This window comes from Stigmatopora argus, chromosome 4 (genome assembly GCF_051989625.1).
Source record: "Stigmatopora argus isolate UIUO_Sarg chromosome 4, RoL_Sarg_1.0, whole genome shotgun sequence".
In the NCBI taxonomy this organism is placed as follows: domain Eukaryota; kingdom Metazoa; phylum Chordata; class Actinopteri; order Syngnathiformes; family Syngnathidae; genus Stigmatopora; species Stigmatopora argus.
The window spans coordinates 20037816-20055067 of NC_135390.1; the positions used below are offsets into that span (position 1 = coordinate 20037816).

The window sequence follows — 17252 nt, forward strand, 5'->3', positions numbered from 1 at the left end:
TGGGATGATTTTTGTTCGCTTGTCGGTTCCTGCTGATTTTCGGGTATTTTCAGGTTCCTTCTTATTGGTTTTGGGGCATTTTAAGGCTCCTTGTTAACTCATTAGCTGGTATTGAAGGTACTGTTTTGACGGCAGGGGGCGAATGAACCAATGGGATTGCGAATATGAAATTGAGCAAAGTGAACACACAACTTAAAAATGTTTTGTCGAGAAAAAAAATATGAAAGTATTTCATTCTGTACGTACAGTTTGAATGAGCTACAAAGTGCCCATTAGGCAGAACAACCCAGATCGGATCCTCTAGCAGGCCACTTCGGGCCCGCCCGCCCGCCGGCCGCATGATTGACACCGTCGATTTAGCATTTCGCTCTTCAGGGTGGCAGAGGCAGCGATGGGATGCGTGCGATTCGCTGGTTTGGGTTGCACGCGCTGTGGCTGCACCCGGATGTGCTGGATTTCACAGCTTCTGTGCTCTTAACGAGTGCAAACCGATCGGGTTGGATGGCGAGGTGTCAGGTTGTCTATGTGTGTGTGTGTGTGTGTGTGTGTGTGTGTGCGCCCATGTGACTTGGTGGAAGGTGTAAAGCGCACATAGTCGGAAGGGGAAGATGTGGAATGTCCTCTCTTCCAGGATCTCCTCGCCTGGCCGCCGGCCAGCGCCGCCTCTGACTGGGGAGGGCTTTTTCCGATCTCTATGCCCATTTTGTCTATTTCTGTCTGTTGGGTATTCAGGTTGATGTGTATCTCTTACACCAGGGGTGTCCAAGATTGTGCCCGCGGGCAACGGGTAGTCCCCATCAATCATAGGAGTTGTCTAGGGGAGATTTGAAAAGATTTTATATGGGTAGTAGTTTGTGTTGCTGCAATTATTAGCAGAAACATATTTATTTTAGTGTACATTTGGAATTAGAATAAGTATAGGAGTGGGAATCACCAATTACATGAAGATGTGTTATTGTTTATGATATATATTTGCTGATTTTTAACCCATTGATCAATACAGTGAACATTTATACTATTCAAAATGTGGCACTTAACCTTTAACCTATAAAGGGTTAAAGGTCCCTTACTATATTTGCTAATAGTTTATATATTAAATGACCAAAAATCACCAATTTCCTTAATTTAACCTAACCTTTAACCTATAAAGGGTTAAAGGTTAAGTTAAATTAAGGAAATTGTAAAATTATAAAATATTAGCAAGTATCGCTATATGTTTATTAAATTATTAGGGGTTATTGTGTTTTTAATCATTATAAAAAATGCCAATTCAATACTATGTTAAAAATAAATAATGAAAAAAATGAATAAAAGCACAAATAAAAAACAGGTTATACGTAGTCCCAAGTAACACTCTAAAGTTGATTTTTTTCATAGTATTTAACTCACTTCATGCCATTAATGCTGACAAATATCCAATTCCTTTACAATTACAATGAGTAAGAGTTTTTTTTTTTTAATCGCGCAAGGGTTAAAAATCTGCCTCGTTTCAAGGGCCTTCAATCTATCGAATACGATATTATGGACATAAGTCAGATACATTTCACCTTAAGTCATGAAATTTTGTTGTTGAAACATTTCAGACATTATCAAATCAATCAATCAATTTAAATACAAATATGATGATGTTTTGATCAGATGTGTTTGGATGAATTTGTTAAAAATAGATATCATAAATAAGGCTAGATGTCTTCCGCACAGTGCTAAACTTGCAGCACAGATCATTAAATTAAAGGTCTTAATTATTCATGAAATGGCTGTAATATTTCAAGAGACATTCCTGAAAAGTATTTTTTGGAAACACTTCTCAATGGACTTTTGAAGGTGGATGTTAGGTTGTTATTGTTTTGATTCCGTCTTCACAACAAAAGAGTGAAGAATATCCATTTGATATCGTACGTGACACTTTGCCTAACAGCTGTACGGGGAGTACAGGGAGCAGCTTGGAAACTTCGCCCGGCGGGAGGCGGCCCGTTTGCTGACGGAGAGACAATGCCGGAGACAGGCGGAAGAAAACGACGCCGCCAGGGCGGCGACGGCGCCGCCGGCTGGCAGAGGGGCCGGACGCCGGCAGCACGGTCATCAGCATCCCGTCGTTTTGGAATCACATCTCAGTCACACCTCCTCCACCAAAACACCACGTCCATACTCCAAATGTCAGGGTGAGTTTTACAATTCGTTTTTTTAAGGGTCGCGGGGGGTGCTGGAGCTTATCCCAGTCAACTATGGGCACCAGGTGGGGGACAGCCGCCAATCGCAAGGCCCATTTACACTCATACCCAAGGGCAATTTAGATTGTTCAACCTTGGCCTAGCAAGCATGTTTTGGGGATGTGGGAGGAAACCGGAGTACCCGGAGAAAACCCACGCAAGCCCGGGGAGAACATGCAAAACTCCACACAAAAAAAATCCAAACCCTTGCTCTCAGAATTTTGAGGCCGACGCTCTCCCCGGGCCTGCGTGGGTTTTCTCCGGGTACTACGGTTTCCTCCCACATCCCCAAAACATGCTTGCTAGGCCAAGGTTGAACAATCTAAATTGCCCCTAGCTGTGATTGGTTGTCCTTTGTCTCCTTGTGCCCTGCGATCGGCTGTTCACCGATTCCGATTCAGTGACCGGACGTTTGGTCGACTGGACGTTTGGTCGACCGGACGTTTGGTCGACCGGACGTTTGGTCGACCGGACGTTTGGTCGACCGGACGTTTGGTAGAACGGACGTTTGGTAGAACAGACGTTTGGTAGAACGGACGTTTGGTCGCTGGGTTTGCTTGCTGTCAAATTATAACAGAGAGTTTACTGTTTATTTTGATATTAGATATTAAACTCACTGTCTCTCTCTCATGATTATAATTTTGAGAGCTGCTTTCAACAGTAACAACCCGGCGACCAAACGTCCGTTCTACCAAACGTCCGGTCGACCAAACGTCCGGTCGACCAAACGTCCGGGGACCAAACGTCTTTCGACGAAACGCATACCTGTCAACCTCTGCCGATAACTGCCCTTATAAATGATTATGATTCCCCTTACAAACCCCCCCAAAAACCTTACAAACACCGTACGACTCGTACGAGTCGTACGGTGTTTGTAAGTTTTTTTGGGGGGTTTGTAAGGGGAATCATAATCATTTATAAGGGCAGTTATCGGCAGAGGTTGACAGGTATGGAAACGTCCAAGTACCCCCGCCTCTGGCCCAGCGACAGCTGGGATTGGCTCCAGCACCCCCCGCGACCCTAAAGCGGTTCATAAAAATGAGATGAGATCTCCCAAAATTGTCTGGTGAACAGCATGCATGTTCATCCTAATCAGCCCTAATGAAGTCTTTCACCTCCTCGTCATGATGATTACTGGCAGCGATTGTTACAACAACCGAGTGTCACAAATGAGCCGCCCTGATAAATGGAATCATTAATTTCCCCTCCAGATTGTTTGTCTCGCGTTCGGCGCTACATTGTGAACAAGATGGGGGAGGACTGGATCTTCTTGGTCCTCCTGGGCCTGACCATGGCGCTGGTCAGTTGGAGCATGGACTACGCCAGCGCCAAGAGCCTGCAAGGTAGCGCCGGGGGTCGAACCCTCGTTTAACCAAAACGGGGGTCCGCAACTCGGGTGTTCGAGGTCAGATCCGCCCTGTTTTCTCATGTTTAGCTCCTCCGACACACCAGATTTAAATTGTCAGGCTCGTTAGCAGGCTTTTGGACAGCTTGTTGATGAGTTGATTATTTGATGCAGGTGTGCTAGAGTAATGTTTTGCACACATTTCTGAGCCGTGGTGCACTTTTTGCAGTGCTAAAATCTCCAGGCATTATTTCTGACTTATGTATTGATTATTTATTTGTTTGTTGTTGTTTATACACATGGTAGTGAAGCTTTAAATCTCATTATGCTTGTATAATGACAATAAAATCATTCAATTCAATTGAGATGAAAATCTCATTTAAAACTGTCACCTGCGTTGACAACATTTATCATTCTCATCAAAGATTCATCAACAGAAATCAAAAAACAACAACAACAAGTATTTTAAGATCAAATTTTTCACGCGGACTCCCAACCACTTCCGGTTCACGTGATGTAAAAATAGGTAATGTACTGATTTTATTTTCGTGATTTTATGACCTTTTCTGCCAGGATGACTTTAATCTCTTAATATCATGCAAAAGCGGTTTTGTTCTTACGTCGCCAAAAGTTGATGCCCGTGAAACCAAACAACTTCTGGTAAACATTACTATCAAAATAAGATACAGAACGACTTTGATTTCGTAATAGTAATTTTTGAATCGTGTAATTTTACCTTATAGAACTATTGTTTTGCCATATTTGAATTTTAATCTCCCAAAATGACTTCAATCTCTTAATAATAAGCAGAAAGCAGTTTTGTGTTTACGTCTGTTTACGTGTTAACTTCTGGTTAACGTTACCATCAAAATGAGATACAGAATGACTTTGGTTTCATAATATGATTTGAATCATGTCATATTACCTTTTTGTTCGGCATATTTCAATTTTAATCTCGTAAAATTACGACGGCTTGATGAAAGGGGCCCTCGAGTACTGGACCTGGTGACCCCCTACCCTAGAATAACACAACTCTCCATCATGCAGCCTACAAGTGGATGCACGGGGAGCTGAAGGGCAACGTGGGGCTCCAGTTCCTGGCCTGGATTAGCTATCCCATGATCCTCGTCACGTTCGCCTCACTCTTCTGCCATCTGGTTTCCCCGCAGGCCATCGGTGAGAACTTCGCTCGTAGCGTCGCCTCTCGTCGCGTGACAAACGTTTACCTTTCGCCGTCAGGTTCCGGGATTCCCGAGCTCAAGACCATCTTGAGGGGGGTGGTGCTGAAGGAGTACCTGACCTTGAAGGCCTTCGTGGCGAAAGTCATCGGGCTGACGGCGGGATTGGGCAGTGGAATGCCAGTGGGGAAAGAGGTAAAACGTTTGGGACCAGTAGGGATGTCCCCATCATATATTTTTGCGTTTAACACCCAGTCAGCTGATTTGAAGTCTAGTGCCGTCAATGGCACTGAAAGATGAGCCTCCATAGTAGCATGTTTAGGTGAATTGGACATCTATCACTGTCAATGGCAGGCAGTGAGTCAATTTTATGTCACTTCTTTGTTACTTTAGGGAACTTACAGGTCACTTTCTGTACATTTTGGATCAATTCCTATTGATTTTAGGGGAATTTTGGGGATGTTTTTTGTTTGTTTGTCACTTTCTGCTGATTATTGGCCATTTCCTGGCTCCTTCCACTTGGTTTTGAGGCATTTTAAAGTTCCTTATTAACTCATTGGCTGCCATTGTTGGCGCAGTTTCCGAAAGAAAGGCTTTGACTGCGGATAAGAAATTGAACAAAGTGCAATGGTGCACACAAATTCTAGTTTCACAGCGGCCATGTAAAAAAAATATATAAATAAATCATTTCATTCTCTATGTACAGTATGAATGAGCTACAAAATCAGCCAAACACTCCCGGGGGGTGCTGGAGCCTATCCCAGCTGACTTTGGGCCAGAGGTGGGGGACACCCTAAATTGGTGGCCAGCCAATCACAAGGAGACAAACAACCATTCACGCTCACACTCACACCTAGGGGCAATTTTGAGTGTCCAATCAGCATGCATGTCTTTGGAATATGGGAGGAAACCGGAGTACCCGGAGAAAACCCACGCAGGCCCGAGGAGAACAAAAATTCCTGGATTTGAACCCAGGTCTGACGCGCAAACCACTCAGCCGCCGGACCGCCCGGATTGGACGTCTATACTGAAAAAACTCATTCACACCTGAAGACTGTAAAGATCCGACAATTGGTCCGGGCTAGACGGAACTTGAACCGAGGACTAGCGTCGTCAATGGCAGTCAGTGAGTTAAATGTAAATTCAGGTTTTACGGAGTTCAACAAAGAAACTATTGGACTACTTTTTTTTTATCCTCATGAGCATCCCGCATAGCCGCCATCATGGCTTTCTGCGCTTCTCTGGTTTCTCTCCCACTCTATCATTTCTTTCCTGGAGTTTAGAGGATAATAAATCACGGGCTGTCTCGTTGTCCTGCCCTGCCTCCCCTGGCTGATTATTCTAGTCCTCCTCCGAGTGCATTATTCCCCCGCCCCTGGAAGGCCACCTCGCCCGCTAATTAGGCCCTGATTGATGTGTTTCGATACCCCGCGACCCATTTTACACTCGCGTTTCACACGCCATCGTCAGTGTTTTTGTGTGTGTCTGTCCCCCCCCCCGCCCCGCCTCCTCCCTCAGGGTCCATTCGTCCACATCGCCAGTATCTGTGCCGCAGTGCTCAGTCGCTTCATGTCCATCTTCTCCGGCGTCTATGAGGTAAGATGGAGCCTCAGGCAAGACGCATGTGCTTTGACCTTATGACGATTAAACCCTTGCCATTTGTCTAACCCGAAAAGACATTTCAGACAAACAACAAAATGGGTTTTGAGAAAATTGCACGTTTATACGTCTCACCCGACGTTAGGTCATCTTAGTGAAAATTATGTGTTTGCGGACTTGTTCTTTACAGTAATCCCTCGAATATCACGGCTTCACCACATCGCGAATTTTTTTTCTGGGGGAATTTTATTTGATAGTTTTATTAAAATTATTTGTGTAAGTTCATAAAAATGTGAAAATCCACGCTGAAACGCACAAGCGGAAGCCACTCCCCCGTCCTCTGCTTGCTACTAGGACTCAGCACTGAAGTAAAAAATAAAAATAAATAAAGAATTTTATTTTTTAAATGTTTTATTTTAAATAGGGGTCACCCTACTTTGCGGTTTTTCCATTTATCGCGGCCATGTCTGGCCTACATAAACCACAATAATCAAGGGATTACTGTAGTCATGTTTGAACTAGTGTGCTGCCATTCAGTGTTCAACGGTGGAATTACATTTAAAAAAAATACATTCGTCAGACAAAATAGTGCTCCGCTATTAAACTGGCGGCTCAGGGGCCAGATGCGGTCCCCCACTTGTTTTTGTGAGGCCCAAAATGTAATCATATGCATGAACCCAACCCATTCCTTGCTATGCTAGCACCCGAAAGAAACCCATCCTATCATCTTGTCTGTTTGTGTTTCTTAGTATTAATAGTGTGATGGTAATGTATGGCATGTGTAAAAATGTTGACCCTAGCCCCTCCTTCTTTGTTCCTCTTTACTCCCCCACCCCTTGCTTCCCCCATTACTGACCCTTGCACCCCAGAATGGCACCCGTAACCAGGACCTGTTGGTGTGTGCTTGTGCTGTGGGAGTGGCCACTTGTTTCGCTGCTCCTGTTGGAGGCAAGACTTCAAAAACGTCGACTTGAACGACATATTGGCAAATTTTGATATTTGCTATTTGGTTCATATTTGCACTCGTGATGAGTTTTTCGATTAGTAGACATGAGCGTGTTCTCGCGTGAGCGTGAGCTGTGGACCACAACAGATTCTGCATGTCCTCACGTCTCCTCTCCCTCAGGCAATTATCACAGGGCATTTTTTTTTGTAATATACATGAATTATTGAAAATTTAACACGTTACTGTATTTTGTGTTGACCATTGTAGTGCAATTTTGGATTGTTTTTTTTTTATATGGAATGTATTTATAATAATTGAGAACAGTAAAATCACTCATGCGGAAGCTCGTGTCAACCAGAGCTCACGCCTAGAAACTCACATTTATTCTTGCAATTTTTTATTTATTTACAAAATAGTATGTTTACAATGTGTGCAAAAATATTTTTAACTTTTTTTTAAATGCAATCGGGGTGTGTAAAACAAATATCGATATGAGGGTGGATTAATTACAGCTTGACTAAGCGTTAGTTGCCTCCTGTATAAATGAAGCAAAAGTTTTGGGACACTCTTGTAGTGTACACTGTAAAAAAATGTTTTACCATTTTAAAAAAATAACGTTAAAACTGTAAATTAGTATGAAATTTTGCAGAAGAATTTGTTTTAATACGATGGTGGTCAAAATTTAATATTGTTATTTATCACACTGATTAATACGGAACTGGTCTTGATTGTGGTGATGACATCATTTTGCATCTTGTCTTGTTCTCCATTTTCAATCTTAGTCATTCGTGCTATCTAACGAGCTACAGATAAATTGGACCAATTGATGTGCACGTAGAAGATGAGGAAAATCTTACTTTGAAAGCATATTGGCAGCTAAAGCTAAATTATGTCATTAGCTCAGTAGTCAACACGCTTGACTGCTGGTTCAGCAACCTAGTTAGAAATGGGCCGAACAAGAAAAAGCTCCTGCTGACATCACCATTAGACCTGCTACATGTCTTTTTTATGTAGAAAAGTTTTAGTTTGTGGTTAATTTCAGAGTAAAATTTACACAGTTTTCCCATTTTTTTGAGAAATACAATTCTGGCAACCACACCTGTAGTATTTTATCATTTAAGGGTGTTTTTATACAGTGCATTGTCAACCAGGGGTTAAAAAAATTGATTGATTAAAAAAAAAATGTTAAAAAAGTTTAAAAAAATTCCTGGAATGAAATAAAATTCTAATCTAACTCATTCACTGCTGTTGACGGTTGTAACCATCCAGTCGCCGTGAAAGGGTTAAAAAAAATCTCTCTTGGTCCATAACAGCAAAGTATCCCAATACTTTTGTAAAAATGCTGCAATTTGCATGCCTGACTTTTTCCCTTCACCCCTTCTATTACTACCACTGGTAAATATCACGGAGAATTATTTATTCACTTTATCCAATTTTGCTTCCCCACTGTCACATGACCCTCCCACCCGCACCTTCGTCCCACCTTTCTGTCCCGACCCCACCCATTGTTGACCCCCACCCCCTTGACCCTTCTGTTGTCTGTGTCAGTAGAACCCTTACGGTTACACAGATATTCTGACAGTTGGCTGTGCCGTCGGGGTGGGATGCTGTTTCGGCACCCCGCTAGGAGGTACTGTACAACTTTGCACCTCTCACTTACTTTATATTTTATTTACTTATCATCTTAATTTGCTTGCTTCACTGCCAAGTTAATGAAAAGGGTGGGAAATTGTTATTACTCTGGATTTTGATGACTTGCACTGTGGTGAGACTTTAGGTAAGATAAGATAAGATGACTGCAGGCAAATTACTGGCGGTCATGGTGATTGGCCAGGAGAAGGTGGGTTTGTCAAGTGGTAAAGGAGGGGTAGGCAAAGTAAAGCCTGCGGGCTATGTGAGGCCCTATTTGTTCTATAATCTGGCCAACCGGGCCTTTACGATTGTGGAATAGTTGCTGTTTTTTTCCTGAAAATTTATTCCTTTAAAAAAATTTCCTTACATCATTTGGTAATATATTATTTGTATATTTCCGTAATGATAATACTATATACATTTATGGCTATATACCGTATTTTCTTGCATATAAGCCGTATTTGTAACTAAAAAAATGATGACTAAATCAAGGGTACGGCTTATATGCGCACAAGACTTGCTATACTTTTTTCACCAGTAGATGTCGGCAAAGTAACATTTACTATTTGTTGGTTATTTTCTGTTTTGCAGGAAGAAAACAACCTATACTGGGTGAATTAATTCCTTATGATATTGACCCTAATAATATGCTTTTGATTGATACAGTATCTCAGAAATACCAAATGTGATGATTTTCTTAAGATTTTCCCTTCAAAATAACACATTTGTACTCCCTATTAAAACCATGAATATGAAGGTGAAAATTGTGAATCAGGGGGCGGCTTATACGCGAGAAATGTTCAAATTCACCCATTTTAAAGCAATGTTAAGGGTGCAGCTTATACAGGGCGGCTTATATGCGAGTAAATACGGTGCTTTTTCTTGCCTAAATCCACCTTCAACTCTAATTCTTATTCAACATTTTGTCCTCATTATCCTGTAAATAAGTCACCATCCGGCAATTAGCTTTCAATCAACGACAAAGGCCTCATTAGCCTGCGTGCGTGTATTTATTTGTGTTTTTCCAGTGCCCGGGGAGTTTTTACTCGTTTCCACCGGCAGATTTGAACTCCTTCCCCTGTTCCTCGCCCCCTTCCTTGACCACTTCCTGGCATTTCCTCTGAACTAATCCTCCCTTTTTCCTCTCTCCTCATCCACCACCAGGGGTGTTGTTCAGTATTGAGGTCACGTCTACCTACTTTGCAGTGAGGAATTACTGGCGGGGATATTTTGCCGCCACGTTCAGCGCCTTCATATTCAGGGTGCTCTCAGTATGGAACAAGGATGCCGGTGAGACGTAACACACTCACACACACACACACACACACACACACACACACACACACACACAACATACTGCAGTGCTGGCATTTTTTGGAAAGTATGTAACTGGTTGTGACGGCAAAGTCCTTCGTCTTGTTTTCCCTTTAAGTCGAAATGGATAAGGAGCCTGCTTTCATACTGGAAGATTAGGCCGAGGCTATTATATATTAAGGAAACAGCGTATAAATGTACGCCACTGGATCCATTCTAGGCCAAGTGGATGAAATGACTTTTTCACAAAATATTGGAGAACAAGCAGGAGGGCCGGTTCCACCTGCATGTTTAGAACCAAAAGATAATTGTTGCGCTATTAAAAAAAAATCTCTTTTAAAAATGGGTGTTTAACAAATAAAAGATTGAGTTTACACACTTAGAGAAGGTGAAGAAATTCAATCACTTGTCTATTAGGATCCGAAAGCCACCATAAAAAAAATCAACTCTCTACGTTGCACGGTTTGGACAAATGTAGCGAGAGAATCTTAACATATACACACACACACACACACACACAAATCACACTTTATAAGGATTATAGATGATAGACTTGCATTTTTAAAAATGGGTGTTTAACAAATAAAAGATTGAGTTTACACAATTAGAGAAGGTGAAGAAATTCAATCACTTGTCTGTTAGGATCCGAAAGCCACCATAAAAAAATTCAACTCTCTACGTTGCACGGTTTGGACAAACGTAGCGAGAGAATCTTAACATACACACACACACATAAATCACGCTCTATAAGGATTATAGATGATAGACTTGCATTCATAAAGCTGCAGTTTTACAAAACCGTTCAGTTGGAATTATTCATGCTGTTCCTGTTTTTTGTCACATAGTTCTGGATGAAAGTTTTTGGATTAAAGCTGATGGTTTAGTGCAGGAGTGTATGATCTCATCTCTGGACAAATACTTTTTTACATAGTTGCAGGGCTGTAAATAATTTGTAAAATGTATCTATTTGGTTTGGAATCCTTCATTTTAGTAAATAATTTGGTCTTTTGTTTTAAAATTTAAAAATATATAAGTGGAATTATTAATAAAGTGGTTAGTATTCAAATCCAGTTATTCCTTTTGAATACAGTTATGATAAGTATTCAATGAAAATTCAATTTACAAATCTGTGCATTTTTACATCCTCCAAAAAGTCAATAAAATTAAACCATAAAATTCCTTTAAAAAAAAAAATCATTTGAACTGGCCTATCTTTCATTTATAAATAAAATGTGGCCCTTTCCATTCCTTGCGTATTTCACTGAATTTAACATTGACGTTTACATGTGCGCTTATCCAATGTCCAAACTACTCGGGATTACTAAATCCAGTATAAATTTCTAGGATCTAAAGACTACAGCGTTAATTAAAACATCACATTAAAGAAATCCCCAGATTATGCAAATAAGAGTCCATTGGGTGGTGAGTGCACGGGGGAATGAAATCAAAGCCGTCGGATTTGTTTGGGGTAACCAATTAATAGTTCACACTCTATGTGATTGTATTATTTGGTCCCTGGAGGAAAACCACATCCAACTTTTATTTTTTCTTCCCCAGTCACAATCACCGCTCTCTTCAAAACCAACTTCCGCATGGATTTCCCCTTCGACCTGCAGGAGCTGCCAGCATTTGCAATCATCGGGTAAAGTGTGTGCGTGCGTCCGTGTGTACGTAATTCAATGAAAATGTACCCTAGCGGTGGGTCTTTTGCTTTTCAGGATCTCGTGCGGGTTCATGGGGGCGTTCTTCGTCTACTTGAACAGACAGGTGGTTCTGTTCATGAGGAGGCCCACGGCGCTCACGCGCTTCCTGACCAAACAGTGGGTGCACACGCACTAATGAGGGATAGTTTGAAAAATTCTTTACGGCGTTGCCACTTTACGCCATTACGTCTCCTTCGCCATAGTTTCTGTTTAGCACCGGGAGCATCTTTGCTTTTTTCTACATAATGGCTTGAAAGAAAAAAGTTTATAGGTTCAGCCTAACGAATAGATTATTTTATTTTAGGTTAGGTTAGGTTAGGTTGATTCAGATATTTATATTTAGATTTAGGTTAGGTTAGGTTGATTTAGATTTAGATTAGGTTAGGTTGATTCAGATTTAGATTAGGTTAGGTTGATTCAGATTTAGATTTAGGTTAGGTTAGATTGATTCAGATTTAGATTAGGTTAGGTTGATTCAGATTTAGATTAGGTTAGGTTGATTCAGATTTAGATTTCGGTTGGGTTGATTCAGATTTAGATTTAGATTAGGTTAGTTGATTCAGATTTAGATAAGGTTAGGTAGATTTAGATTTAGGTTAGGTTGATTCAGATTTAGATTTAGGTTAGGTTGATTCAGATTTAGATTTAGATTAGGTTAGGTTGATTCAGATTTAGATTAGGTTAGGTTGATTCAGATTTAGATTTAGATTAGGTTAGGTTGATTCAGATTTAGATTAGGTTAGGTTGATTCAGATTTAGATTAGGTTAGATTGATTCAGATTTAGATTAGGTTAGGTTGATTCAGATTTAGATTTAGATTAGGTTAGGTTGATTCAGATTTAGATTTAGATTAGGTTAGGTAGATTTAGATTTAGATTAGGTTAGGTTGATTCAGATTTAGGTTAGGTTAGGTTGATTCAGATTTAGATTTAGATTTAGATTAGGTTAGGTTAGGTTGATTCAGATTTAGATTAAGTTAGGTTAGATTAGGTTGGGTTAGATTTAGATTTAGGTTAGGTTAGGTTAGGTTGATTTTGATTTTGATTTTGATTTTGATTTTGATTTTGATTTTGATTAGGTTAGATTTAGATTTAGGTTAGGTTAGGTTAGGTTGATTTAGATTTAGATTTAGGTTTGGTTAGGTTAGATTTAGATTAGATTAATCATCCCGTATTCAGGAAATTTCATTGTCACAGTAGCAAGAGGATGAGAATACAGACAGGAAAAGACATTTTATTGCAGAAAGTAGCAAGTAGCAAGAAAATAGAAATGACCACGTAATTGTGGGTTGACATCGTAACAAAAACGGCAAAATTAGCGATACAACACACATCGGTAAAGACACGCCGAGTTGGGGAAGTTGTTTAAAAGTGACACCGAGGATGAAGATTTCATTGGATTCAGTGATTTGGAGTGAAACTGATAGTTTGGTCAACTTTGTTAGCATGTTCTTTATGCTAGAGTTATCCGAATAACTCTTAATATGTTATGTCGTTACTAACATTACCAGGCATGTCAGTCATGTAACGTCAGCATACCGTACACTTATTCAGCCTGTTGTTCTCTATTTTATTTTAATTTTAAATTGCCTTTCAAGATGTATGTTTTTGGTGTTGAATTTTATCAAATAAATTGGCCCCAAAAATGCGACTTATACTCCAGTGCGACTTCTATATGTTTTTTTCCTTCTTAATTATGCATTTTCTGCCTGGTGCGACTTATAGTCCAGAAAATACGGTATTAAAATGAAAATGACAGATGTGTGTGTGTGTGGTTCCAGTCGATTGATCTATCCAGGAGCCGTCACGTTGATTATCGCCACATTCACCTTTCCTCCCGGATTTGGACAGTTTATGGCTGGTGAGGTGAGGAAAAAAAATACTATTTCTAATGTACAGTATTCCCTCGATTTTCGCGGTTAATCCGTTCCATGACCACCTGTATTAAGTGAATTTCCGCCAAGTAGGCTGCATACAGTATAAAAGTTTGTAACATAATCTTTTATTTGTCAGTCCCTTGCACAAGTTTGAACAATAATAAAGAGTAGCCCTCCTCCACATTTTGATATCATTTAACCTTTTTTACCTCCCTTTTCCGTCAGCTCATGCCCAGAGAGTGCATCAACTCGCTGTTCGACAACTTCACCTGGACCAAAATCTCAGCATCCTCCCCTCCGCCCGGCCTGGGCCGCTCCACCGTGTGGCTTCACCCGCAGGTCAGCGTCTTCGTCATCCTCGTCCTCTTCCTCGTCATGAAGGTGAGCGCTATTCCAAGATTGGATCCATCTCTCCACCATTAGATCATTCAAGTGTAGTGTTGGATTTATTATGGGATGTTTCTATATGTTTTGTAAGCATTTTTAATAAGTAATAAGGCTATGAATTCATTCATGATGATATTATAGATGTATGCATTTTAATTACTTTTGTATAAGAGCAGGGGTAGGGAACCTATGGCTCGGGAGCCATATGTGGCTCTTTCCATGGGTGCGTATGGCTCTCCACTAACCTGTGAGGTAAAATATGGAAATCACTGGTGAGAGAGCTGAGTCCCAAACGCACTAATATGAGCGTCACTGTGGCCACCACTTTAATCATAATTGTGTTTTTTATTACTCTTCTGCATGCATGATATCATACCTGTCAACCTCTGCCGATAACTGCCCTTATAAATGATTATGATTCCCCTTACAAACCCCCAAAAAACGAAATGATGCCATACAGTGCTACCGCATCATTTATGATGAAAAAAAAAGAAGAAAACTGTGCAATCGTCGTTAGATCGCTTCTTTCGGCCAGTTTCTAATACATAAATCTCTCTCTCTTACTTATACAAGCCTTACACATACAAATGCACTTATATAAACCTTCAATATACTTATATAGGCCTTAAACATAAATTATAATACAAAATATAGCACTGAATCAACTTACAAACAAATTCAACTTATGAACAATCGCTCGGAACCAAACTCCATACCTGTCAACCTCTGCCGATAACTGCCCTTATAAATGATTATGATTCCCCTTACAAACCCCCCAAAAACCTTACAAACACCGTACGACTCGTACGAGTCGTACGGTGTTTGTAAGGTTTTTGGGGGGTTTGTAAGGGGAATCATAATCATTTATAAGGGCAGTTATCGGCAGAGGTTGACAGGTATGTGATATCATTGATACTGATTTATTAGCAACAGCATAAAAATGTTGTCAAAAGAATTCTGAGACTTTTTGTACTTTAAAAGTGGTGAAATGACAAAAAAAAATCACACTTTTCATGTATTTTTACTTTTCAATTCTGAGAATGGCTCTCAAGAAATAACATTAGAAAATATGAATTGTTTATGGCTCTCTCTGTCAAAAAGGTTCCCGACCCCTGGTATAAGAGTGTCTTTAATTTGAGACTGGGACAAACTCAAGGTCACCCTGCTGGCTCCAGCTTGTTGACATAACACCTCACCCTCCAAGGACTGTTTACTGGGAGATAGAACTCGCAACCCAGACACCCAGATGCAAGTTCGCAATGATCTAGGAAGGACTCATAAATTGTTTTGTCTGGGACGCCGGCAGTTTACCTTATAAAGAAATTATTATGCCTATACTGCAAATTCTTACGCAGGTGTTTTGGTTTCAATCTAATGATGGCCATTGTTTTGAATCAGATTACATTGAAATGTTTTCAGTTATGTGCGACTAAATACAGAGAAGAGGGGACTGCACGTTAGAAATGCTCAGGAATGAAGGCGCATTATGAGTGTGGCTCCTTGCAAGTTGTAACCAGATGTCTTCTAATTTTAATTAAGTATTACTAATAATGATTTAAGGGTATTCATCATTATTCCAACATGTAGCTACTTGAAGTGTTGCGTGCTTACCCAAATGAAACCTCCGGGATTTCTCTCCATCCTTTCCCTCATCCCGTTTTTTGCGTCTCAGTTCTGGATGTCAGCGGTTTCCACCACCATGCCCATCCCCTCGGGCGCCTTCATGCCAGTGTTCATATTAGGTAAGACGATTTAGGATTTCTTTTTTTTTTTTTTTTGCTTTTTATTATTGCCAGTGCGCTTTTTCTTGCCTGCTGACCTTCAGCAGCTTCTTTTGGTTTGTCTTCACCAGCGTACCTTATCTCGCTCCTCTAGGAGCCGCTTTTGGACGCCTGGTAGGAGAGATCATGGCCACTCTGTTCCCCAACGGAATCCTATTTGACGGAATTGTGTACCGCATTCTGCCGGGAGGATACGCCGTCATCGGTCAGTGGCGGCCTTCCCGCTTGTCCTTTGTGGTTGACCTTGTGTTAGGAAATGAAATATGGCCTCCCGTGAAGGACCGTCACCCCCCTTATAATGTCCATTGCGAAAAAAATATTGTTAAAAGGGGTCTTACAAGATTTAATTCAGCACAATGACATCATCATACACAAGAAATGACTATTTTTTGTTATTTATATTGATGGAGAAAAAATTGCGTAGGCTTTAGTAGTATATTATTTACTTATTTGGGTTAATAATAATAATAAAAAGTCATAGAGGCGGAACGGTGTTTCAGTGGTTTGTCCGTCCACCTCCCAGTTTTGAGATCGAGGGTTCAATTCCCGGCGGACATTCCAGTGATTAGCTTGCATGTTTTCCCTAGGTGGGTTTTCTACGGGTACTCCGGTTTCCTTCCACAAACATGAATGACAGGCTGGTTAAACACTCTAAATTGTCCCTATGCATGAGTGTGATTGGTTGTTCGTTTCAATGTGCCCTGTGATTGGCTGGCAACTATTGCCCACAGATGGCTGGGATAGTCTCCAGCACCCCCATGAAATTATTGATTGTATTTATATATCGTTGTTTATGAGAGTCCAGGACGTTTTTTTTTAAATGTAGTCATTACACTGCTAATTTTAACACTTTCAGGAAAATTGGTCACTGCAGTGGACAGCTATTAAAAAAATTGACATTTTAACCCTTTATAGAGCAAGTTATCGTTAGTTTTTTTTCTTGTTATTTTGACACGCACAGTTATGCATGTTTTGGATACTATAGTACAGGGGTCGGGAACCTTTTTGATGGAAAGATCCATAAACAATTCATATTTTTTAAATGTTAATCATTGAGAGCCATGCTCCGAATTTAAAAGTCAACATACATGAAAATGTGTGCCTTTTTTAGTCACTTCACCACTTTTAAAGTACAAAAAGCCTCTAAATTATTTTGACAACATTGTTACGTTGTTGCTAATCAATGAGTACCAATGAGAAAATCCATGCAAAAGAGTGTAATGAAAAAAAAAATGATTATAAGGCGCTGGGGTAGTGTCAATGCCATAATACCAACGGAAC

At 40.5% G+C, this 17252-nt stretch overlaps 1 protein-coding gene across 1 annotated transcript in view; it reads left to right on the forward strand.

Moving 5' to 3' along the window:
• The window catches only part of LOC144072713 (chloride channel protein 1-like), a 35843-nt gene that overhangs the window by 13214 nt on the left and 5377 nt on the right, over positions 1-17252 (forward strand). Inside the window, exons 2-14 of the mRNA XM_077597944.1 lie at positions 1919-2162; positions 3422-3553; positions 4603-4731; positions 4795-4928; positions 6252-6329; positions 8830-8908; positions 10075-10200; positions 11782-11866; positions 11943-12044; positions 13708-13792; positions 14029-14184; positions 15863-15932; positions 16066-16176. Of these exons, the coding sequence (XP_077454070.1) occupies positions 1919-2162; positions 3422-3553; positions 4603-4731; positions 4795-4928; positions 6252-6329; positions 8830-8908; positions 10075-10200; positions 11782-11866; positions 11943-12044; positions 13708-13792; positions 14029-14184; positions 15863-15932; positions 16066-16176 (1531 nt within the window). The remainder of the gene's footprint in view (positions 1-1918; positions 2163-3421; positions 3554-4602; positions 4732-4794; positions 4929-6251; positions 6330-8829; positions 8909-10074; positions 10201-11781; positions 11867-11942; positions 12045-13707; positions 13793-14028; positions 14185-15862; positions 15933-16065; positions 16177-17252) is intronic.